This window comes from Colius striatus, chromosome 1 (genome assembly GCF_028858725.1).
Source record: "Colius striatus isolate bColStr4 chromosome 1, bColStr4.1.hap1, whole genome shotgun sequence".
NCBI classification, from domain to species: Eukaryota; Metazoa; Chordata; class Aves; order Coliiformes; family Coliidae; genus Colius; species Colius striatus.
The window spans coordinates 128,382,030-128,404,708 of NC_084759.1; the positions used below are offsets into that span (position 1 = coordinate 128,382,030).

At 47.6% G+C, this 22,679-nt stretch overlaps 2 protein-coding genes across 2 annotated transcripts; one reads left to right on the top strand and one right to left on the bottom strand.

Moving 5' to 3' along the window:
* Window positions 1-313: 313 nt before the first annotated feature.
* Window positions 314-10,010, bottom strand: LOC104562786 (polycystin family receptor for egg jelly-like). The gene is given in 2 exon segments (XM_062009718.1): window positions 314-430; window positions 2,019-10,010. Coding segments are annotated over 2 exon segments (8,109 nt in total).
* A 149-nt stretch (window positions 10,011-10,159) lies between these two features.
* LOC133627024 (tetratricopeptide repeat protein 38-like) lies at window positions 10,160-21,395 on the top strand. The gene is made up of 4 exons (XM_062009836.1): window positions 10,160-10,206; window positions 20,254-20,331; window positions 20,785-20,866; window positions 21,220-21,395. The coding sequence occupies exons 1-4, from the start codon at window positions 10,183-10,185 to the stop codon at window positions 21,393-21,395; spliced, it is 360 nt and encodes a 119-aa protein (XP_061865820.1). The 5' UTR covers window positions 10,160-10,182.
* The last annotated feature ends 1,284 nt before the right edge of the window (window positions 21,396-22,679 follow it).

Here is a 22,679-nt window from a genome sequence, read left to right on the forward strand (position 1 = left end):
GTCGGCTCGGCGGGCGCCGCTGGGCTGCTGAGGGGCCGTCCCGTTACGCCGCGAGCCCGCGCTGTGAGGGCTCGACCCGGTGGGGCTGCGATGCCAGGGCCTCCCCGGGCAGCTGCCTGTCACCGGGCCCGACTGGCTCGCCCCGCCTCGGCCCGCCTCGTCCCGCCCCGCACCGCCTTCCGCCCCCATCCCGAAAGCCCGCGGAGTTCAAGCAGGGGAAAGCGGTTGGGCTTTGGAGACGGCGGCCCGCGTCAGGCCGCGCTCGCTGCGGCGAGGAGCAAGTGAGTGTGGGCCGGTGAGCGATACCGTCCCGTCAGCCGTAACACTCCCCGTAAACTCGCTGCATTGCGAGCAGCATGTGAGATTTCGTTCTAAAAAGATATTCTGTGCTCTTGCCTTCAGAAGTGAACAGCCTGGAGGGGGCGCCCGGCTTTATTGAGAGGAAAAAGGGCTTTGGGCAGAGTTGGCCAGTCTTCCCAGTTGACTTAGGCCGCCTTCCCTTGCAGCAGGTTACACGGGGACCAGCGTGCAGGTACGGTTTTACAATGTGAAAATCTATGAAACCACACTGTCCCCATGGCTTTATAATGGAGTTTAGTAGTCCACGCTTATTGTCTTCCAAAGGCACACTGTAACTAAGACTTCAGCATGCAAAGGCAGTGCGGTGTATGGACGGTTTATTTTTAATTGCCAAATCATACTCTGCTAACTTGTTCTGTCTGTCTTTATTCCTTATGCTCTAAGCAGGATTCATCTGTGTTTTCAGATCATAGAATCATAGAGTGGTAGGTGTTGGAAGAGACCTTTAGAGATCATCTGGTCCAACCTCCCTGCAGAAGCAGTTCCACCTAGATTAGGTCCCATAGGAATGTGTCCAGGCGGGTCCTGAAGACCTCCAAGGAAGGAGACTCCACACCCTCCCTGGGCAGCCTGTGCCACTGCTCCCTCACCCTCACGGTAAAATAGCTTTTTCTTATGTTTAAATGGATTTTTTTGAGTTCCAGCTTCCTCCCACTACCTCTCGTCCTGTTGTTAGATACCATCAAAAAAAGGGATGTTCCAACCTCCTGACACCCACCATTTATATATTTGTAAATATTAATAAGATCCCCCCTCAGTCTCCTCTTTTCTACACTAAACAGCCCCAGTTCCCGCAGCCTTTCCTCATGTGGACACAGGACTCCAGATGAGGCCTCACCAGGGCTGAGTAGTGGGGGAGCAGAACCTCCCTTGACCTGGCCACACTCTTCTTGATGCATCCCAGGATGCCATTGGCCTTCTTGGCCACGAGGGCACACTGCTGGCACATGTTCAGTTTATTATCAACCAGGACTCCCAGGTGTCTCTCTGCATAGCTGCTCCCTAGCAGGTCAATCCCCAGCCTGTACTGGCCATTTTTGCTGTTACATGGGTGTGTGCTCAGACAGACAAGAGTCCTGTTCAGACTCCTGAGCCTACTGCTCAGTGAAACAGGTACCAGTTCCCATGTGTGCCAGCTCTGGCTGACATGGAGTTAGTAATGCCATGAGATATAAGTTCCTGCTTAGCAGGAAAACCGGGGTAAGGGAAGTTTTCTGAAAGTAACTTTTACTCAGAGACTGGCTGGGCATGTGTCTGCAGGTGGTGAGTGACTGCTTTTGCATCAACGTGTGCTTTTGATTTGTCACTCTCTTTTCTCCTTAAGCTGTCTTTATCTGAGGCCACAAGGGGGTTTTTTTATCCCTTTTTGCATTTTGATCCTCTGCCCATGGTACTGGGAGTGGAGTAAGTGAGCAGCTGGGTGGGGGCTTCGCTGACAGCTGGGGTCCACCCACCACAGTCAAGGCAAGCACCACCATGACAGTTGAGTACCACCACAATTGATGCACAGTGGAGAAAACCTGAGGACGCTCACTAGTAAGAAGATGAATGTTAAAAAGTTCTTAAAAGTAAATAATTTAATTTTGAACATATATTGTAATACAATACATATATTGCAAGATAAGACAATTACAGAATATTAAAATACAAAACATTACAAGACAGAGGTGGTCTTGAGTACAAATGCTTTCCTTGCTCATACGACTAGATAAACCCTTTTTTTTCCCATTTATGTTTCTGTTCTTGAGCCCTAAGTGTCAATGATGTCCTCTCTGAGGTTGCTAATAGAGTGCACTGTGACAAAGATCAGGCTCACCGTGTTGGGCTGTTTTACGGATTGGAAGATAAAATATCCTCCTGAGCCCCTGCAATATAAAAGCACCTACTTGTGCTTCATCAGATGGCTCTTCATGTGCGTGCTGTTTCATAGCTCTATGCGCAGACAGAAAAACAGTTTGGAAGAGATTAGTCAACACGCAGATCATCACCAACATGAAAGAGGCTAGAAAGAGGCCACCCAGCAACCTGTTGGATGCAAATGTGGTATCTCTGAAAGCTGATACACTGTAAGAGAGTATGGTTTGAGCTGAGTGAATCATGGTATTGTAATTCCATTCATGCTGCCCAAAGACAAGGTAGCCAAGAGCCATGAATGCAAAGAAGTGCACCACCACTATGAAGGCCACTGAGGAGAGTCCAGGAAGGGCTGCCAGGATGGCCCTTTGTGCCAGGCGCACCTCATAAAGGAATCGAGAATATTTTAGAGTTTTCAAATCTATGAAGAATGCTAAAACACCCATAGTAATCCTTAAAATCTTATCCAAGTGGGAAACTGTATGGAAAGGAGTGAAATCATTTGGGTGGAGTAAGTAAAACTTGACAATATCTTCTCCTACCTTAAACTTTATGACCTTTAAGAGAACAAAAAGAAAAAAGGATAATTTTAAGCAAAAGTTTGTTAGATCGGAAAAGTTTTTGATATAATCTTTTTTTTTTTGGGCTAGGATGCGAAGCTCACCTGTGACATAAGTGATCAGAAAGGCAACAACAACTACACAGACAAACATTTGTGTTTTGGTTTGCTGAAGAAAGATGGGGATTGCGAAAGAGTGGACTGACAGACTTGGTTTTATGACCCCCAAATGAGACATTTCGAATATGACCGAGATGGTGCAAAAGAGACCCGCATCTGAGCTAAATGTTGTGAGTTCAAAGATCACAGCCCATGTTTTTTCATCAAGCCAGTTGCTCTGCTGTAGAGCATCCAGCCTTGTAGTTGAATTAGATCTCCCTTCTTGGGGGAAAAAGTAAAACGTGTATCCTGCTGGTCCATATGTGTGCAGGTCTCCATAGGAGTAATATGTCCACGGAGTCTGGTTTGGCTGGTAGGTGAACCCACTGTAAGTGCTGGCGTCCTTGGAGACAGACTGGTTTGCCAACTTTGTCCAAGTGCCAGCATAGTCACCCTTCTCTAGGACGTCCCTGCCATACCTGTGAAGACAGTGGCTTTTGCTGATCACAAGGTTACTCACAAAGCTGTGAGGCCGGAAACATTTTTTCTCAGTACCTTTAGCTCGTACTTGCCTCATCCTGGGCAAGCCAATGATTTTGGACGAGCTCTCAGGAAGAAAGGTCGGGTGAACATCGTTGTGGATCAAAGGCAGGAACAAGTCTTTCGCCCACACGTAGATATGTTCCAGCTTATCTAAGCGGGAGAGTTGTGAAGAGAATTGGTTCTGGATGAATCGGTTATAGTGGAAACAGTTGGCTTTCTCGGTGGAGTAGGCAAAATGCAGTATCAGTGTTAAAAAGATAAGGTGACTGATGAAACCTGTTGTGAAAGTAAATGCCTTGGCTTTAAGTTTTTTCTTTTTCAGCATGTTTGCAATTTCGGCAGCTTCTAAAGGCCTATATTGCTTGGTGCTTCTGATTTTAATGAGTTGCAAGTGCCTCTCTCTCATCTCCTGAGCACTCGGCATTTCTCGAAATGGCTTCATCTCAGAATACTTCTCCTGAGCTAACCATGTGATGTTTTCACAGTACCTTGAAGGAATTGTACTCACGGCTGAGAAAAAGGCGATTTTCAGAATTGAAATAAGAAAGACGTTCTCAAGAAAGGAGGTTGCAGATGCTAAAAGCCACTCTAGTGAGGTCTGATAGCCGTAAGACAAACCGTATAACACAATGAAAAATGACGCTATGCTGGCAACAACTATAACCAGTGCCCATGAGACATAGACATACCACCAAGAGAGAACGATGTGTGGTCTTTTCCGAAAGGGCATGGTGATAGTGCTTCGTAGTTTCCTTTCTTTCTGAAAGGTGCCCCCTTCTTCGGCATTGTTACCTACACTGGAAGTTGACGGTGGCCTTCTCTGGCAGGCCTTAGCTGTTGTGAGGGAATCCAGGGTTATCATCTCTTGCTCTGTTACAATCAGATTTGCTTCTCTTTCAGAAACGATGCAGTTCCTCCAGCTTTGGGGAGCTCCCTCACTTCCTGTCCTCCTGAAACATGGTGGCCTCTGTGAGTTGCTGTGGCCAGGAAGGTTCTCCAGGGTACTAATACTCCTCGATTGTGCTGAAGTTTTTGAATGGAACAATTTTTGCAAAAGTTCCTTTGGGTTCGTAAGATTTCCAGACAGGAGAGATGTTCTTGCTTTTGGGTCCATCTGAGCCACAGCACAAGGAGAAGGTTCCTCCTGGGAGTACTTAAAGAAGGCAATTGTAATCATTTCCACAGGTACCGTAATCAAGGCGCATTGGATTCCCACCATTATTGATCTCAGATACCTCAAGTGTGCTGGAAATTCTTCATTCTTGCCCGCATTAAAGAACATAATGTTAACAAGTAAATTTAACAATAATATTGTTAAACATGACGACAACCTTTGGAGCCTAGTGAAAGGGCCAGTGAGAGCCTGAGCAAAAATGGAAAACCAGAGGTGGCCCTCTGTCAGCCTGCTGGCAAGCTGAATTAAAAAATAGTCAGTTCTAGGCAGAGGTGTCTTGGGGCTTGTGACAGGAAAGGTCCTCTCCAGTACCTGATCACCCTTGTTGAGGGAAAGCCACTTCCTGCACAGGAAGAACCAAGTCTTCCCGGTGGACATATTCTCAACTATGGCTCTGCTTAAGTACCAGCTTGGAGACGGGCCCTTATTATTGTGCCAGACTCTGAAGGCGCAAACATCTCCCAAGTCTGTCTTAGTGGTTAATAGAAAGCAGTCAATGCTTCCTCGTTGGAAAGATGGAATCTGTGGCTGCCGTAAACAATGGATGTCACTTGTGCCATTTTGGCCAATGAGCTGAAGGAAGACATCGGCTTTGGTCCCTGCTCCCCAGCGACTGCCTGTGTATAAAGTGACCAGAAAGCTCACTTTGTCAAAAGGGTCATTGTCTGACAGAACTATAATCTTTCCTTTGCTGTCCCTGTCAGACCTGTCTTTTCTTACAGCCCAGAAGGCCATAAGGAAGTAGGTGGCAAAAATAAAGAGCACTGCTAAGAGTGTCACGGGGTTTTTCGGGATATCTGCTATCAGGTCTTTCCTCAGATCAACTCTGTTGGGGGCAACTATTACTTTGGCTGCCAGGAACCTGATGTTGAAGGCGGTCACATTTGACACAGCACGAACCAACAGACTTCTGTGGCTCTGCTTTGTATTGCAGACACAGTGTACCCTCTGCCAGTCAGTCAGGGAGCCGAGTCTGCATGTGTCTTCTCTCCACAGGCTTTGAACCCCATCCAGAAATAAGCACTGGTCACTGAAAATGTGTATGCTCACCAGTCTTTGTGTTGGATACCTTACGACATGGGGTGTCAGCAAGACAATGGAGATGTTGTGAGTGTCTGTACTGTTTTCTTGAACCATGGCTGCCAGCAGTGACTCTGGGAGACAGATAACATAGGGAGCCTTGATGTTACAGTCAGTGCTGGCCATCTCGTTTTGCCTTCTGACAGTTGGCCGGTCGTGAAAAGCAGTGAACGAGGCTATGGGATCAGCATGAGTGATGTTGGTACCTGTAAATACCTGCACCTCGAAGGTCACTGTTAATTTTGTCAGAATCTGGATGTATGTACTCTTGGTGTTTCTGTTGACTTCAAAGCTGAATCCTCCAGTTGTGTAAGCTTGTGTTTTATGGGGTCCTATTGCTAATGGAAAAGCTGAGGATCCCTTATCTTTCCTGGCAATAGTAATTTCTGCTTCTTCAGGCACGATCTCTAGGAGCTCCCCATTAGGCTTGCTTTCTGCCATTTTGAACCCGAAGATGGCTGTTTCAATTTCTGATGTGTACCCTAACCAAGGGAAGGGGTTCTCCTTGAACTCAAAAAGGGCAGTGGAAATCACAGCATCCTGGGGCAGTCCTGAGTCATTTCCCCTTTTCAGTGATGGATAAAAGCAAGTCCTGCAGGCATTTCTGGCGGAGAAATCATTTGCAATGTTCCAGGTTTCATCTTTCGTCAGAGTGATGTTCCAGTGTTTTGTTTCCATCAGAGTTTCTGTTGCTCCCGGGACTTTGCCTTGGAAAATTATCTCCGTCAAATGTTCCATGATGGAGACGACTTGTTGAACTCCGTTTACATTGACATCGGTGTGGCGCAGAAGAGCAGCTCTCAGGATGTTGGACAAGCACTTTAGTATTCCGCTGGTCTGGATTTCCGCTTCCTCAGACCAGAGGCTCTCATTCCTCACTGTCTTCAGCGCTCCCGTGATTTCAGCCAGTTTCTTGACAGCGAGGTCCTGTGATGCGACATTCACTTCCTCAGCTTCCTCTGTGACTTGTGAAAGTGATGCAACTACTTGGTTGATTTCTGTTATGCTGTCAACTGAGATACTCAGGGCAGTGTTAATCAGGTGTGCCCGAAACTGAGCCTTAGGAAGCTGGAGAGTTGATGCAGCTTTAAAAAGGTTTAAAACTGAGGCCGAGAGATAGGCCAAGTAACCTGCATTCAAATAATCTCCAGACTGGAGATAAGATGTCATTGGTGCATTTAAGCCGCTCACGGAGGCCTGCAGTTCCTGGAACACAACAGCGAGTGGTCGACTGTTCAGTGGGTTCCGTACACGGACATATAAACTCAGCTGGGTGAAGGCCCCAAGGGAATTGCGGACCTGAACGTAAAGTGTCAAGGTGTACTTCTGAGACGGCACTCCGACTGGGAGAAAGGACGGAGGGGTTTTCGGCTGGTAACCAAAGTACAGAATTGGGCCGAAAGTATTTTCCTCCACAGAGGTTACTTGGATGGTCTGGGGTACGTTGGAAGCCACAATCACTTTGTATGTCAGAGGCAAATGGCTGTCAGAAAATCCACTGCACTGAACAACAAACTTTGTCAGAAAGGCTGTACCCCAGGGTGGGTCGATGGTACATTTGCCAGCCCTGGGCGGAGTATTGACGTTAAACGAGTGCCTGTAGATTGAGGACCTGTTATTCCAGGTAGTGACTTTTAACAGAAGGATATAGGACTGAAGTGCAGTCTTTGTAAAAGTCAGAGCATGGATAGACAGGTAAGCCCCGTGCCTTCCCGTTGAGGTTCTGGAAGCCCAGTCGAAGGCAATTTCTGTAGAGTTTTCTGAAAGAAGGGACCAGTAGTAGGCTGGCTGGCTGCTCGTTCTACAGTTTAGACATTTTCCAGACAAGCTGAATCTCTCTGTCGGTATTAGAGTGGTACCACAGTTTTCGAGGCACGTCACATGCAGAAGAGGTGGGGAGCCAGGCTGCACATTTACCGTCTGGTCGGCATAACCGGTCCTGCTGTCCTTCTGGATCACTAGACGGAAATAGTATACGGCGTTTCCTGGGAGGGATTCTGGTGTCACTGCGTGAACTGGACCAGAGGGTGTTAACCATTTCAAATCCCTCTGAGACGGGTGGCATTTCTTTCCCGAGCTCAGGCTCATGTTGGTATAGTCTGACACGTCTTTAGTGCAGTACCAGGTGAATGTGATTCCCGTTAGTCTGTCAGGCAAGTCAGGATCGTAGGATGCAGAGCCATCGAGAGTCCAACCATCATGAAAGCCCACTGTGCGGAACGTGCCTCCCGCAATATTTGCCACTAGATCGTCTCTCTCAATCAGAACGTAAACACTGTCTGAACCATTGAGGATGATTCTGGTCCCAATTGGGGTTATCTCAACAGTGAAATAAAAGAGATACAACCCATAATCCAAAGCAAAACTAGGAACAGTTAAGCGTATCATATCTACACCAAACATCATAGAAGAATTCATGGGGTTTCCCCAGTCTGGAGCAGTGGTTGTGTTGTGAACAGGGTATATTCGCCACAAGGGCTTGATAGAGATACCAACGTTGCACTCTACCAGCAACTTAACAAAGAAGAAAAAAGACATACCCCTTTTGTAGCGCAGGACAGAGGCTTGAGGAGGTCTCTGAATCCTCGTGCCTGCTATGTAGCAGGCTTCTTTCTGGCAAGACACTGGCACCTCTATGGCTTTTGCAGCGTAGTTGTTGACTCTGACTCTTAAAAGAGCTAGGGAACGCACTGTCCTAGTACAGTTCACTTTTGCCACAAACCCTGTGTATTTTTCTGGATCAAAGGGCAAAGCAGAGCGACGGACAAAGCGCGTGGCATTTCTTATGTGGTCATTGTACGTGTAGGTGGTGTTCAGGAGAAGGCCATCTTGTTGCGTTCCAAAAAGCTGCAGGTTGAAGGTCCACTCGCATTGTAGCATCGGATGTTGTGCGGGGATAAACCACACCAAGTAGGTAAAGTTCTGCAGAAAGGAAAGATGGCCGCTGCTGAAAACATGGACTTCGAGGTCTCTTTCTGCCAGAGGCCTGAGTAAAGCCCTGTTTTGATTCATGTAAAGGTACATATTGAACTTGTACCACCGGAGGGCCACAAACTCTATAGAGAATAAGTAGGTGAGCTCATCGTGTTGGTAGAACACTGTGTGTGTGTTAGGGCCACCTGTGGAAATAGGGCTGTTGTTTTCTTTGGTGGTGTAAAATGTTCCATGGCTGTACCTGAGCACATAAGTGCTACTGTTGCTTGTCCCTGGATGGAGGCTGATGTGGATTAGATTTTCTCTGCCCACAGTCAGGCTCAGGGTACCATTGAGTACATGTATTTCTCCCATCAGTTCCTTAAACTTCTTTCCATCAGTGTGAAAGTAAATACTGGCCACCACCATTTCACTCATGCTCTGAGGTGTGGGAACTGTGCAGAAGGTGCTCTGCAGGGCCAGGGAACTGTAGGAACGTATCCAGCCTCCCGTGGACTGTGTGTCCACCAGTCTGTAGGCCAGTGTGGTCAGAGTAAAGGGCTGAAGCCTCCAGGAGAGGCTGAGAGGCTGTTGGGGAACACTGAGGAGCTTGGACCTGACACTGAGGACATGCTGCAAGTCAGGCTCTACCTTGAGAGAGAGGCTGAGGCTTATCTGAGGCAACTGCACAATGCTGACTGAAGCGACATGGAGTCCGTGGTGCCCATAGCGCACGGTCACATGGTAGCTGTAGTAGGTGGCACAGGTGCGTTGCAGCTCAGTTGTTGGGTAGATGGCAGGCGAGGGCACATCTTGGTGCTCGCTGCTGGTAAGGAGGAGGGTCGAGGGGCTGCCTCCCTGGGTGCTGAAGCGGTACTGCCACCTGTCACTCTTGAGGCGTGCGCACCAGCCCAGCTGTACAGGCTGAAACACATGGATCAGTTGTGTCTGTGGCCAAAGCACAAACAGACGCACATCCTGCCCACGTATCTCAATACTCACGTTGTGGTACAAGCAGTCGGGTGCCACGCAGGAGGCAGATGAGCACTGCACCGTGAGGAGGCCAGAGGCTGCAGGTGGAGGCAGGAGGCCCGTCTGCAGCATCACCTGGCCCGACCAGCGCAAGGTGATCTTCACCCGGGCTGAGTTCAGGTACCAGCGGCAGCGAGGTGGGCTCGGTGCCCACCCCTCTGCCCTCCCCGCCTCTAGGTTTGCTCCTGGGGCGGGCTGGTAATGCAGGGTCACGGTGCTGTTCCACAGGCATGAGACCTGGCGCTCATTGTCCTGCCGTTGAGAGACTTGTCCGTGAGGGTCCGCGCAGGTGACCTGGAGCGGGGGTGGCAGGAGCCGGGGAGCAAGTGGGCTGCCCGAAGCGGCCGGCAGGCAGCAGCCGAGCAGCAGAAGGAGTAGAAAAGAGAGCGCTGCCATCGCGGCGTGAGGCGGCGGAGTGGAGACCGTGTAGCCTATGGCTCTAGCGGTGTAAAACACCGGCGGTTGACAGTTTTGGAGTTGCCGGTCCCGTGCCGCCCCCGGCTGCGGCTCCGCCTCCTGCGGGGGCGGGAGCTGCGGAGCCAGCGGCGGGTGGCAGCAGAGCTGCGTGATGGCGCCGCTGAGGGACTGCAAGGTGAGGGTGGGCTTAAGGAGGAGCGAGACGGCTCTCCTTGCGGCCCCTGCTTTTACCAGCTGCCCAGGGTCGGCAGGTGTGCGCCCGGAAGGCAGGTAATGTCGTCCAGTGCCGGTCTCGGGGAGGCCCCGGGAAGCACAGGGGAGAGCGGGGCTGCCGGCGGGCGCCGGGCTTTTGACGGGAGGGAAGCTGAGCTGGCCGTCGTCCGAGGGAAGCCGACGGACGAGGGGACGCGGACAGCCAGCTGTAGTGTGCCGAGGCCTGTGTTGATCTCGTCTCCTCTAGCAACCGGGGCGTGGTTCGGGTAGGGCGAGGCAGCCACGACACACGTGCGAACCACTTCGGGGTCTCAACATGCAGGTGTCTAACTGCACCCTTCCCTCCCAGGGGGGCAACAGACCCTGCCTGGACACCTCTGGGACTTGTTTGTCATGCAGCCGAGTCCTGCAGGCACTCACCTGCCCTTTCCGTGGGCCTTGAAAGCCTCCTCTTTTTCCCACTTGAAAGCAGCTTCGTGTCCAGGGGTTCAGAAGCTGTCTGCAGGAGCTAGTTAGCAATTGGTCATTTACTTGTTTTTTTCCTTACGAAGGGCACTCTCTGTCGCTCCTTTTGTTGTTTTTTTTTGTTTTGTTTAATTAGGCAGAGGAAGATAAGAAGTCTTGAAGATTTTATGAGTGTCATAGTATTGTAGCAGAGCTTTGAGAGCTGCTGCTTGAGTAATAGAATCATAGAATCATTATGGTTGGAAAAGACTTTCAAGGTTATTGAGTCCAACCACTAACTTCACACTGCCGATCCCATCACTAAACTAAACCACATCCCTCAGCACTTCATCTAGGTGTCTTTTGAATATCTCTAGGGCTGGTGACACTACCACCTCCTTGGGCATAGTGGATGTGCTAACAGCAACTGGCAAAGCAGGTTTCTCAGAAGCAGCTGGGAGTCTAGCAGGGAGAAAAACAGAAATATAGTCACTAGATGCTATAACTAAACTCTTATCATAAGCAGGAGAAAAGGCGAGGCTTTGGTCTCTCCAAGAAGCAGTAAGAATTGCTAAGGCCATTTGTGGTAGTTTGAGCCTGGCTGGATGCCAGGTGCCCACCTCACCGCTTTATCCCCCACCTCCTCAGCAAGCCAGGGAAGGGGAGAAAATAAGATGGGAGTCTCGTGGGTTGAGATAAAAGCAGTTTAATAAATAAGCAGCAAAGCCGCACGCGCGGGAAGCAAAGCAAAAGGAGATAAGCTGTTACTCTCTACTTCCCATCAGCAGCGATGTCCGGCCACCTCCCGAGAAGCAGGGCTGCAGTACGCGTAGCGGTTGCTTTGGGAAGGCCAGAAATGAATCTCGCCTCCCCTTCCTGCTCCTCTCCCCCAGTTTATATTACTGAGCTGACGTCATATGGTATGGAATATCTCCTTGGTCAGCCTGGGTCAGCTGTCCTGGCCATAGTCCCTCCCAAGATCATGCCCACCCACAGCTATTGGTGAAGGTGGGGAAAGGAATGCTGGAGGGACAGCCCCGATGTTGTGCAAGCGGTAGTCATAATATTGATATCAACAGTAAGCACAGCACTGCAGGAGCTGCTGTGGAAAATCACTACCATCCCAGACCCACTACAGTCTCCACCCCTTATTCCATACCATTTATGTCATGCTCAGACAAACCATCTTAACAACACATATACATTCTTATATACTCTCATTAACCAGTCCCCCCAGTCTTCAACAGACAAACATCATTCTTGTATTCCCTCTTGCATCTTGCATCAAACAAACAAACAACATTCTTGTATCTTTCATCCTCTGTAGATGTTCACTGGAGCAGGCCATAACTTCTGTCTCATCCGTCAAGATGGATATCCAGGCCAGGGGAAACAGTATGTTCAGTGTTGGGCACCAGCACCGGCTTGGTTTGTCCACTTGTCCGGTTTTTCTTGCAAAGTTCATCTACAACAGATAACTCACATAACAGGTTATTTTTCCCCCAAGGTTAAGTCTCCTTGAGGTACACATTGAGTTTCCCCATCCTTTCTCATCACCCACCAAGTACACCCAGGCCCTTGAGCAAAGACAATCCCACGAATGGGTTTGCCCTTTCCCATGGGAGGTGCAACCCATACTGCCTTCCCCAGCCATTTCCCTGGGTGCACTACAGGGACCTTATCTCCTCCCACAGTATGTAGTGGTTTTGTTTGGGCAGGACCAGGACGGTTAGTTGAACCTCTGCTATTGACCAGCCAAGTGGCTTCTGCTAAATTTTTATCCCACTGCTTCCATGCCCCATTGCCCAGTGCTCTCAACATGGTCTTTAGTAATCCATTATATCTCTCAATCTTTCCAGAGGCTTGTGGGTGATAGGGGATGTGGTATATCCACTCAATGCCATGTTTCTTTGCCCAGGAGTTTATGAGATTATTTCGAAAATGAGTTCCATTATCTGATTCAATTCTTTCTGGAGTGCCGTGTCGCCACAAAACTTGCCTTTCAAGGCCCAAGACGGTATTTCGGGCATTGGCGTGGTTTACAGGGTATGTTTCCAACCAACCGGTAGTTGCTTCCACCATGGTGAGTATATAACGCTTGCCTTGATGTGTTCGTGGTAGTGGTCCAACATAGTCAATTTGCCAGGCCTCACCATATTGAAAACCCAGCCATCGGCCTCTGTTCCAGGGAGACTTGATTCGTGTGGCTCGCTTGATTGCGGCACACGTTTCACATTCATGGGTGACCTGTGTAATGGCTTCCATGGTCAAGTCCACCCCTCGATCACGAGCCCATCTATATGTTGCATCTCTTCCCAGATGTCCTGATGTTTCATGGGCCCATCGAGCTATAAGTAGCTCACCTTTACGCTCCCAGTCTAGATCTACCTGAGCTACTTCAATTTTGGCAGCTTTATCTACCTGTTGGTTGTTCCATTGTTCTTCATTGGCACGGCTTTTTGGCACGTGAGCATCTACATGGCGTACTTTCAGAGTCATATTTTCCACCCGAGCAGCAATGTCTTGCCATAATGCAGCAGCCCAGATGGGTTTACCCTTGCGCTGCCAGTTGGTCTTCTTCCATTGCTGTAGCCATCCCCATAGAGCGTTAGCCACCATCCAGGAGTCAGTATAAAGATAGAGTACTGGCCACTTCTCTCGTTCTGCAATCTTTAGAGCTAGTTGGATAGCCTTCACTTCAGCAAACTGACTTGACTCACCTTCTCCTTCAGTGGCCTCAACAACTCGTCGTGTGGGACTCCACACAGCAGCTTTCCACTTACGATGATTTCCTACCACGCGGCAGGATCCATCAGTAAACAAAGCATAATGCCTCTCATCTTCTGACAATTCATTATATGGTGGTGCCTCTTGGGCGCGAGCTACTTCCTCAGGCAATGCTCCAAAATCTCTGCCTTCTGGCCAGTCCATGATTTCTTCCAGGATTCCTGGGCTATTAGATTTCCCCAGCCGAGATCGTTGTGTAATCAACGCCATCCACTTACTCCATGTAGCGCTGGTTGCATGATGTATAGAAGGGGTTTTCCCTTTGAACATCCAGTGTAACACAGGCAGACGTGGTGCCAAGAGGAGATGAGCTTCTGTGCCAATGACTTCTGAAGCAGCTCGAAGTCCCTCATATGCTGCTAGTATTTCTTTTTCAGTTGGGGTGTAGTGGGCTTCCGATCCTCGATATCCTCGGCTCCAAAACCCTAATGGTGGACCTCAGGTTTCTCCAGATGTTTTCTGCCAGAGGCTCCAGGTGAGACCATGCTCTCCAGCGGCAGTGTAGAGGATATTCTGCACATCTGATCCTGTACGGATGGGCCCAAGGGCGACTGCACGAGCTCTTTGCTGTTTAATTTGTTGAAAAGCTTGTTGTTGCTCAAGGCCCCACTCAAAACAGTTCTTCTTTCTGGTTACTCTAAAGAGAGGGCTCACAAGCTGACTATAACCTGGGATATGCATCCTCCAGAATCCCACAAGGCCCAGGAAAGCTTGTGTTTCTTTCTTTTTAGTCGGTTGAGACATAGTTGCTATTTTATTCACAACATCCATAGGCACATGCCGACGCCCATCTTGCCATTTTATGCCCAAAACCTGTATCTCTTGTGCAGGTCCCTTTACTTTGCTTCTTTTTATAGCAAAACCAGCTTTTAGGAGAATCTGTATTATTCTTTTCCCTTTCTCAAACACTTCTTCTGCCTTGTTGCCCCATACAATTATGTCATCAATGTACTGTAAATGTTCAGGGGCATCACCCATTTCCAGCACAGTTTGGATTAGACCATGGCAAATAGTAGGACTATGTTTCCACCCCTGGGGCAATCGATTCCAGGTATATTGGACATCTCTCCATGTGAAGGCAAATTGTGGCCTGCACTCTGCTGCCAATGGAATTGAGAAGAATGCATTAGCGATGTCAATCGTAGCATACCACTTGGCTGCTTTTGACTCCAGTTCATACTGGAGCTCTAACATATCTGGTACACCAGCACTCAGTGGTGGTGTCACTTCGTTCAGGCCACAATAGTCTACTGTTAACCTCCACCCTCCATCAGATTTTTTCACAGGCCATATGGGACTATTAAATGAGGAATGAGTTTTGCTAATTACTCCTTGAGCCTCCAGTTGATGAATCAACTCACGGATGGGAGTCAGGGAGTCTCGGTTCGTGCGATGTTGCCTCCGGTGCACTGTCCTGGTAGCAATTGGTACCTGTTGCTCTTGAACTTGCAGCAATCCCACAACAAAAGGGTCTTCTGAGAGGCCAGGTAAATTAGAGAGTTGTTTGATTTTCTCTGTATCTACAGTGGCTATACCAAAAGCCCATCGATACCCCTTGGGGTCTTTGAAGTACCCTCTCCTGAGGTAATCTATGCCAAGAATACAAGGGGCCTCTGGACCAGTCACAATGGGGTGTTTTTTCCATTTGTCCCCTGTTAAGCTCACTTCAGCCCCTAATACAGATAATTCTTCACATCCCCCTGTCACTCCAGAGATCCAGACAGAATCTGTGCCTCTATACCTTGATGGCATCAATGTACACTGTGCCCCTGTGTCTACTAAGGCTTTATACCTTTGTGGGTTTGATATGCCAGGCCATCGAACCCACACAGTCCAGTAGATTCGGTCATCCCTTTCCTCCTCCTGGCTGGAGGCAGGGACCCTCTATTTCTGTTCTTCATCAGAGTATTCGCTATCTGATCCTTGCAATTTTAGACCTGAAGTCTCCTCATTGGCATCGAAGGAAGTAGTTGCAGTTCTTCTATGTCTTGGAGATTGTTGATTGTCCTCTTTTGTTTTGGCAGCCACTATGCTGACAGCCTTCTTGGGTGGTCCTTTTCTAACAGCTGTCTTCCCCCTTAGTTCACGTACACGCGCTTCCAGCTTAAAAGTGGGTTCACCATCCCACTTCCTCATATTCTCTCCTTGGCCACGCAAAAAGAGCCAGAGTTCATTTTGCGGTGTACTCCTGCGTCTGGGACTTCCTTTTCCCCTGGTCGGGACAGTGGATGACTGAATTCTTGAGGCAGATCTGACAGTCAGGCCATCATCCCACACTGATGAGGAGGTGCAGAGGCTCTCTTCATAGTTCTGTAACCAAGAAGATACCCTCTCCACTGTTGGTATGTCCATGTCTGGATGATACACCATTGCCAGGATATTACAATATGTAGCTGGGGCACTCTGAATCACTTTTCTCAACATGGCCCGTGTACACTGGACATCGTCTGGATCTGTGGAGGCCTCGGCATTATCTAGATCACCATAGATGACTTCCAACACAGCTAATTCCCTTAGATATTGGATCCCTTCATCAGCTCTAGTCCACTTTCCTCGGGCATTTACAAGGTCTTCCTTGAATGGGTATCTTGCCCGTACACTTGAGAGGAGTCGTTTCCAGAGACTACAAACTGAGGTTTTCTTTCCAATGCCTCTATCAATTCCCCGGTCCCTAGCAAGAGATCCCAGCTGTTGGGCTTCTCTGCCTTCCAATTGCTGACTGTCAGCCCCGTTATCCCAACATCAGAGCAGCCAGGCACCAATCCGCTCACCTGGCTAGCGACTGTAATCTTTTCGCATATCTCTAAGTTCTGTCGAGGTGAGGGACTGAGTAGTTTCCATTTCCTTTTCGATTTCTTTCACTCCTTCTCCTGATCTCCTTACCGAAGGACCAGTTTCTTCTTCTAGCCTTTCCTCTTCCTCCTCTTCTGCCCTTACTAATCGATGATATGGACTTGACCTCCTTATCCACTGCTTCTTTTTCACTACTGGGGCAACCACTGTGGTTGTTGTTTGGTTCCCTGACTCAACCATGGTAGTCTCAGGTATAGTTTGAATTTCCACCTCGGCCATAGTTCTCTGAGAGGACTGGACTGCGACTGACTCAACTATGTTGGCCTCAGGTACCGTTTGAGTTTCCACTTCAATCATAGTTCTCTGAGAGGACTGGAATGCAGCTCGGTAGGCAGAGGCTAGGCCCCAGTATAGTGCCTGAACCTGATGGGCCTCATTAGGGTAGGTAAGACACCCTTCTATCAGGTAGCGTGTCAGTAAAGCAGGGTTTTTTATCTGTTCAGATGTAAAATCCCAGGTTACAGGAGGTGATAACCGTCCTAGGAATTTGCCTAAATTCATCCACACACCCTGCCACCCAGGGACTGGCCGCTTCAGGGGGCATTTTAGCATGTTTCCATCGCAAATTTGTCCTCTCTGATACCCAGATGAGTCCAGATTCCACAAGATATATAATATACCAACCATGTTAATTAGTAATATTAAAACTCTCGTATAAGGGTGACTAAGGACCTGGGAAGTCTGTATAACAAAATTGTCTAGATCAGTCCGAGCTGAGGAGAAAGAGGTGCTTTGCCCCATGGCCTCCACAAGATAGCTCCCACAGCACACTAAATTCATCAGTAACAGAATGAGACTTGCTATTATTATTTGGGCCATCATGTTCCCAGGCCCTTTCATCCTTTTCACAAAATTATATAGCCAGCTTAGCAAAGCTATTAAGGTTAAAGCACAGAAGAGAGTCAATGTTAGTAGCATCATGTTCCCAAACATTAGAAAGTGTAAGATAAGCTGCATAACAGCAAGGCTCCGTGACCAGCACAGGAACTTTGCACTCATTGGCCTACTGTAATTGCAATGGAGTTAATGTAAATCTGCTATTATCTCGCCCCACGTTGGGCGCCAAAAGGGCTGTGGTAGTTTGAGCCTGGCTGGATGCCAGGTGCCCACCACACCGCTTTATCCCCCACCTCCTCAGCAAGCCAGGGAAGGGGAGAAAATAAGATGGGAGTCTCGTGGGTTGAGATAAAAGCAGTTTAATAAATAAGCAGCAAAGCCGCGCGCGCGGGAAGCAAAGCAAAAGCAGATAAAGCTGTTACTCTCTACTTCCCATCAGCAGCAATGTCCGGCCACCTCCCGAGAAGCAGGGCTTCAGTACGCGTAGCGGTTGCTTTGGGAAGGCCAGAAATGAATCTCGCCTCCCCTTCCTGCTCCTCTCCCCCAGTTTATATTACTGAGCTGACATCATATGGTATGGAATATCTCCTTGGTCAGCCTGGGTCAGCTGTCCTGGCCATAGTCCCTCCCAAGATCATGCCCACCCACAGCTATTGGTGAAGGTGGGGAAAGGAATGCTGGAGGGACAGCCCTGATGTTGTGCAAGCGGTAGTCATAATATTGATATCAACAGTAAGCACAGCACTGCAAGAGCTGCTGTGGAAAATCACTACCGTCCCAGACCCACTACACCATTTCACTCTTATCCAAGAGACATTGTAGGGAAGAGTCTCTTCTGGAGTTTGAGAGGAAGATTGTGGGAAATTAGTGTAAGTACATCCAAAGCCCCTGTGGGAAGGGAAGGTGATAGTTGTTTGACAGAATCTCCAACCTGATTTTTACCCACTTGCACTCCTTCTCTCATGGATTTCTTCAGTCACAGTCTGATACCTGAGTATAGACAAGCTCCGAGATGTGAGTGTTGTAAGTAGGCTGGACAGGGCCACTTGTGTATGACCCAGAAGACAAGGGGTGCGGGCTCTTCTGTGCTCCCACTGGCTTCTTGCTCGACAACAGCAGATTAGGTTTGGAGCAGATCTTTTCTGTTGCTTAGGAGTCAGCAGCTGTTACAAGGTGATTCTTCCCTGCAGCCCATTGCCCTGGTGCATTAACAGGAAGGGTAGTGGCACACGTCATGCGATGCAGCCTTGCTGCCATCCTCCTGCTGCTGGAGTGGAAGTCTTCCACTGAGGGCCGAATTGTGTGATCTGTAGTGTTAGCAGAGCAGAGGCTTTCTAGAGTGGATAGACATAGCATGTACCTCAGCTAGATCAGCAATGTCCTTGGTGATGGATGCAGGCCATACTACCCCTTGTTCTGCTTGGTTTTCTGCTGCTTAGGCACAGATGTTTTCTTTCCTGTGGATCTTAGCTTTCACAGATCTTCTCAAAATGAGATGATATTTTCTACTTGGCAAGTACCTCGAGCTGTTGTGCAAAATGGACAGTGGCAAAGAGCCTCTTCAAACAGAGCTGGTGATGAAAGTGGTGTCTGGCCTATTTTGCAGGGCACCTTGAAAGGCAGCCTGTAAGTGGCAGGCCTAACCTTGCTACCTTCTTGACTTTTCTCTTTACACTGTTTCTGGATATTGTATGAATTGTAAAGAAAATTTGTGATTTTATATTCAAGTCTAGTCTTTCAGGCTTGTAATTTGATCACTCACATGCTTGAGCTTTGCAGTGTGAGCCTTTAATCCAATCACAGTGGGAAAGCTTTAGGATATATTAGCAAAGATGTCTTTGCCTAGTTACGTAAAGTTTTTTACTTTAGAGCCTGGAAGTACATTAAAGTGTGAAATAAGACAAGCTGAGTTCCATGAGGATTAATCCTCTGTTAGGATGAGTCTGGATTGGCTTGCCCCAGGTCCATTTTTATGTCTATCTGCATCCTGCCTACTGGAATACAAGCCATGCTCAAGTGATGGGAGCAACTTCTGAAAAGTCTGTATGCTTAAAGAGGAACGTATATGGTCTGCTGAAGCTAAGTCTGTGCTTGAGAAGCTTACAGTCTCAGAGGCAATGATGGGTACAATATAGTAATTCTGAATAGCAGAAATAAACTCAAATGTTATTAAAAAGCTCTGAATAGGTTTCCAAGGGAAGCAAGTCAGCTTGTGAGCTGACAGGCTTTGTGGCTGCGTGGCCATCCCCTGTGGGAAAAGAGGCCCACAGGCAACTAGCAATTACGTGCCTATTTGCTGTAGACATTCACATGAAGAAGTTAGACATTTTGAAATGGGCACTGGATTTTTCATTTTGTTGCCTGAGTTTCTGAAGAGAGCAGTCATTTTGACGACTGTGAAACACAGTGCTGCAGGTTAATTCTACCATCGAGTCAATTGCACATCTGCCTGATGAGCTCTTTTCCTTCTCCAGCACTTAGCCAGGAGATGTTAATAGCTCAGTCAGTGTTACACAGGAAAAAGTTGTTAGGAAACTATAGCAGCCCAATTCTGTTTTGAGTTTTAGCTTTATTGAGTGCCCACGTTCCTCTTTTTTGTCCGTGGTCCAAATTCTTTGCAGGTTTAACTCCAGGGACTTGGTGGATTTGCTCTCCCAGGCTGTTTGGCTTGCAAGTTGCTTAAGGTGTCAATTTCAATTGTAAAAGAACTGAGGTTTATTTTACTATATCTCAACACAAGGTGTGTTTGCAGCAGAAAGACCAGCCAAAAGATGAGTTGCAACAAATTCAGAATGTGTCATCTCATTATGAGTTGTGTAACCTATCAAGATCTTCTGTTATGCTGTGTAATTTGTTATCTCCTTATTCCCACTGCTAGCCCCAACTAATTTGAGTCTTCAGATGTAACTATGACTGAACAAAAGGTTTGTGTATCTGCTCACAATGTCCTTCCATCTTTTCTTTCTTCTTCTTCAAAAAAGCATAGTTGACAAAAATATTAGAATGCCATCACTTTGAAAATCTGTTGACATAGTCTAGAAGATGAGCATGTAAAATGAGCAAGTTTGTATTTGTGTTTTGTGTGCAGGCCTGGCAGGATACTGGACTTGCCCTGTCCACAACTAGCAATGAAGCCTGTAAGCTATTTGATGCTGTGCTGACACAGGTATGACCAAGAAGTGTAAGAATGTGGTTTGAAGGGACTCATGTATGAAACCATCTTTGCTGTAGTTGATATTTAAATTTCTTGTCAGCTGGGAGAGCCTCAAAATGGGGCTGCCATGGGAGTTCAGCCATTAGCAGGGAGCAGAAAACCCTTGTAGCAGGGAGCTATGGTGGGTGCTGCAGCTGTGAGGAAAATCACAGCTGGCTTGCTCATCTTACTTGACAATGGAGAATCGACCACATAGAAGTCCAGGGTTGTTTGTTCTCGTGGCCCAGATATCTTAAAGAAAACAGTTTTTGTGTTTTCCTACTATGCTAACCCTAGCTGAATGCAATGTTTTTCTTTTAGTCATTTTGCTTGCTTACTTTTAAATTTTAAATGCCTGGGAGAATGAAAGGAAGCCAAATATCTTCAGGGATTCCTCGGTGCTCTCTCTCTGTGTGTCTCTTACAGTATGCAACCTGGTCTGATAATGAGAGCCTTGGAGGTATTGAGGGATGTCTCTCCAAGTTAAAAGAAGCAGATCCAAATTTCAGTGAGTATAACTTTTAATTCTTAGCATGGGAAGTGCTGGATAGTAGCTGGTGTCTTGGTGTTTACCTTACTTTGGTACACAAGGGGAAGGTGGTGGCTTGTAGAATTCTGTAAAGCTTCTTCAGAATCTAGGGCAAGCTAGGATGGTTTTGTGTGATTTGTTTCTTTCCATTTTGAGTCATTTTTAATGGCTCTCATGAAAAGCCTCTAAGGACTTTAGACTCTCAAGATTCTCTAGACCTCTATGACTACAAGTCAGTTTTGTTTAAAACAAACAATGTCCCCTTGTGTGTATGTTTGAGATGAAGGAAACGCTGTAGCACAATTCAGGTTGCAATCTCCTGTTTCCTCTAGCAATGGGACATGTCATTGCAAATGGCTTGGAGCTGATTGGCACTGGAAGTTCAGTGAGGCTCAACAAAAAGCTGGAGGGTGCAATGAGAACGATGCTGATGCTTTCAAAGTCACAGCCACTGACTGAGAGGGAGAAGCTTCATGTGTTAGCGCTGGAGGTGTTTGCCAGGGGGTAAGTCCATTGTCATCCTGTTTAAAGGACTGTGAAGGGTTTTAGCTAAGTTGGTAGTAGTGTTCTCTGACATTAGCTGACATCTCACAAAGGATCAAGATGAGAGGTCAGTGGTTGTTCTTGAATGCATCTCTCCAAACGTTAAGTGCCATGACCAGTTAGTGAGCAGTACTGTAGAAGGGGAAGTGCTTTATTGCTACCAGTTTGTATCATGAAGCACTCCATGTTTAAAATCTGTCATAGGACAATGAGTGGAATTTCTGGTTTAGAACTATTAAACTGTTTGACTACAATAAGATCCAATTTAATATAGCACAGACTTGGATCCACAGCAGAAAAGCTGCAAATAGACTTCTCTGTCGTCTCCCTGTGTCAAAACCTGTCCTATATAAAAGAAGGAGACAGCAGTGTGTCAGAAGTTCCATAGAGGGCCTCACTGTTCCATTCAGTACGATTAATTTCTGCGCACTGCAGAAAGAACGGGCTAATGATTCACCTTGATTGCTTGTTTGTCAGATGACCAGGTGACCATGAATTTCCCTCCCATGCTTCTTAGCACAGGTAAAGGGGAAGCTACTGAGGCCTTTTTTACTATGGGTTTGATTCCTGCTAGGGGAGAGGGAAGATGTCTTTGTGCAGGTGATTTTAGATTAATTATGGTCGGGCTCAGTAAAAACTATTCAGCACTGTAGGAAAATCTTTAGATTTATGGTTGTCGTGGTTTGACATGATAGCCTTTTCTGTTAAAGGGGAAGGGGCTGTAAAGATGGCTCCTGTAAGAAGCATACGCTGCTAACTTGTTCTGTCTGTCTTTATTCCTTATGCTCTAAGCAGGATTCATCTGTGTTTTCAGATCATAGAATCATAGAGTGGTAGGGGTTGGAAGAGACCTTTAGAGATCATCTGGTCCAACTCCCCTGTAGAAGCAGTTCCACTTAGATTAGGTCCCATAGGAATGCATCCAGGCGGGTCCTGAAGACCTCCAAGGAAGGAGACTCCACACCCTCCCTGGGCAGCCTGTGCCACTGCTCCCTCACCCTCACGGTAAAATAGCTTTTTCTTATGTTTAAATGGATTTTTTTGAGTTCCAGCTTCCTCCCACTACCTCTTGTCCTGTTGTTAGATACCATCAAAAAAAGGGATGTTCCAACCTCCTGACACCCACCATTTATATATTTGTAAATATTAATAAGATCCCCCCTCAGTCTCCTCTTTTCTACACTAAACAGCCCCAGTTCCCGCAGCCTTTCCTCATGTGGACACAGGACTCCAGATGAGGCCTCACCAG

What these genes read in the sequence shown, in the direction of transcription:
- LOC133627024 (XM_062009836.1), top strand. Translation starts at nt 10,183, where the DNA reads ATGGCGCCGCTGAGGGACTGCAAG. An exon ending in CGCCGCTGAGGGACTGCAAG is followed by an intron (nt 10,207 to 20,253) that starts GTGAGGGTGGGC and finishes TTTTGTGTGCAG; the next exon opens with GCCTGGCAGGATACTGGACT. An exon ending in TTGATGCTGTGCTGACACAG is followed by an intron (nt 20,332 to 20,784) that starts GTATGACCAAGA and finishes TGTCTCTTACAG; the next exon opens with TATGCAACCTGGTCTGATAA.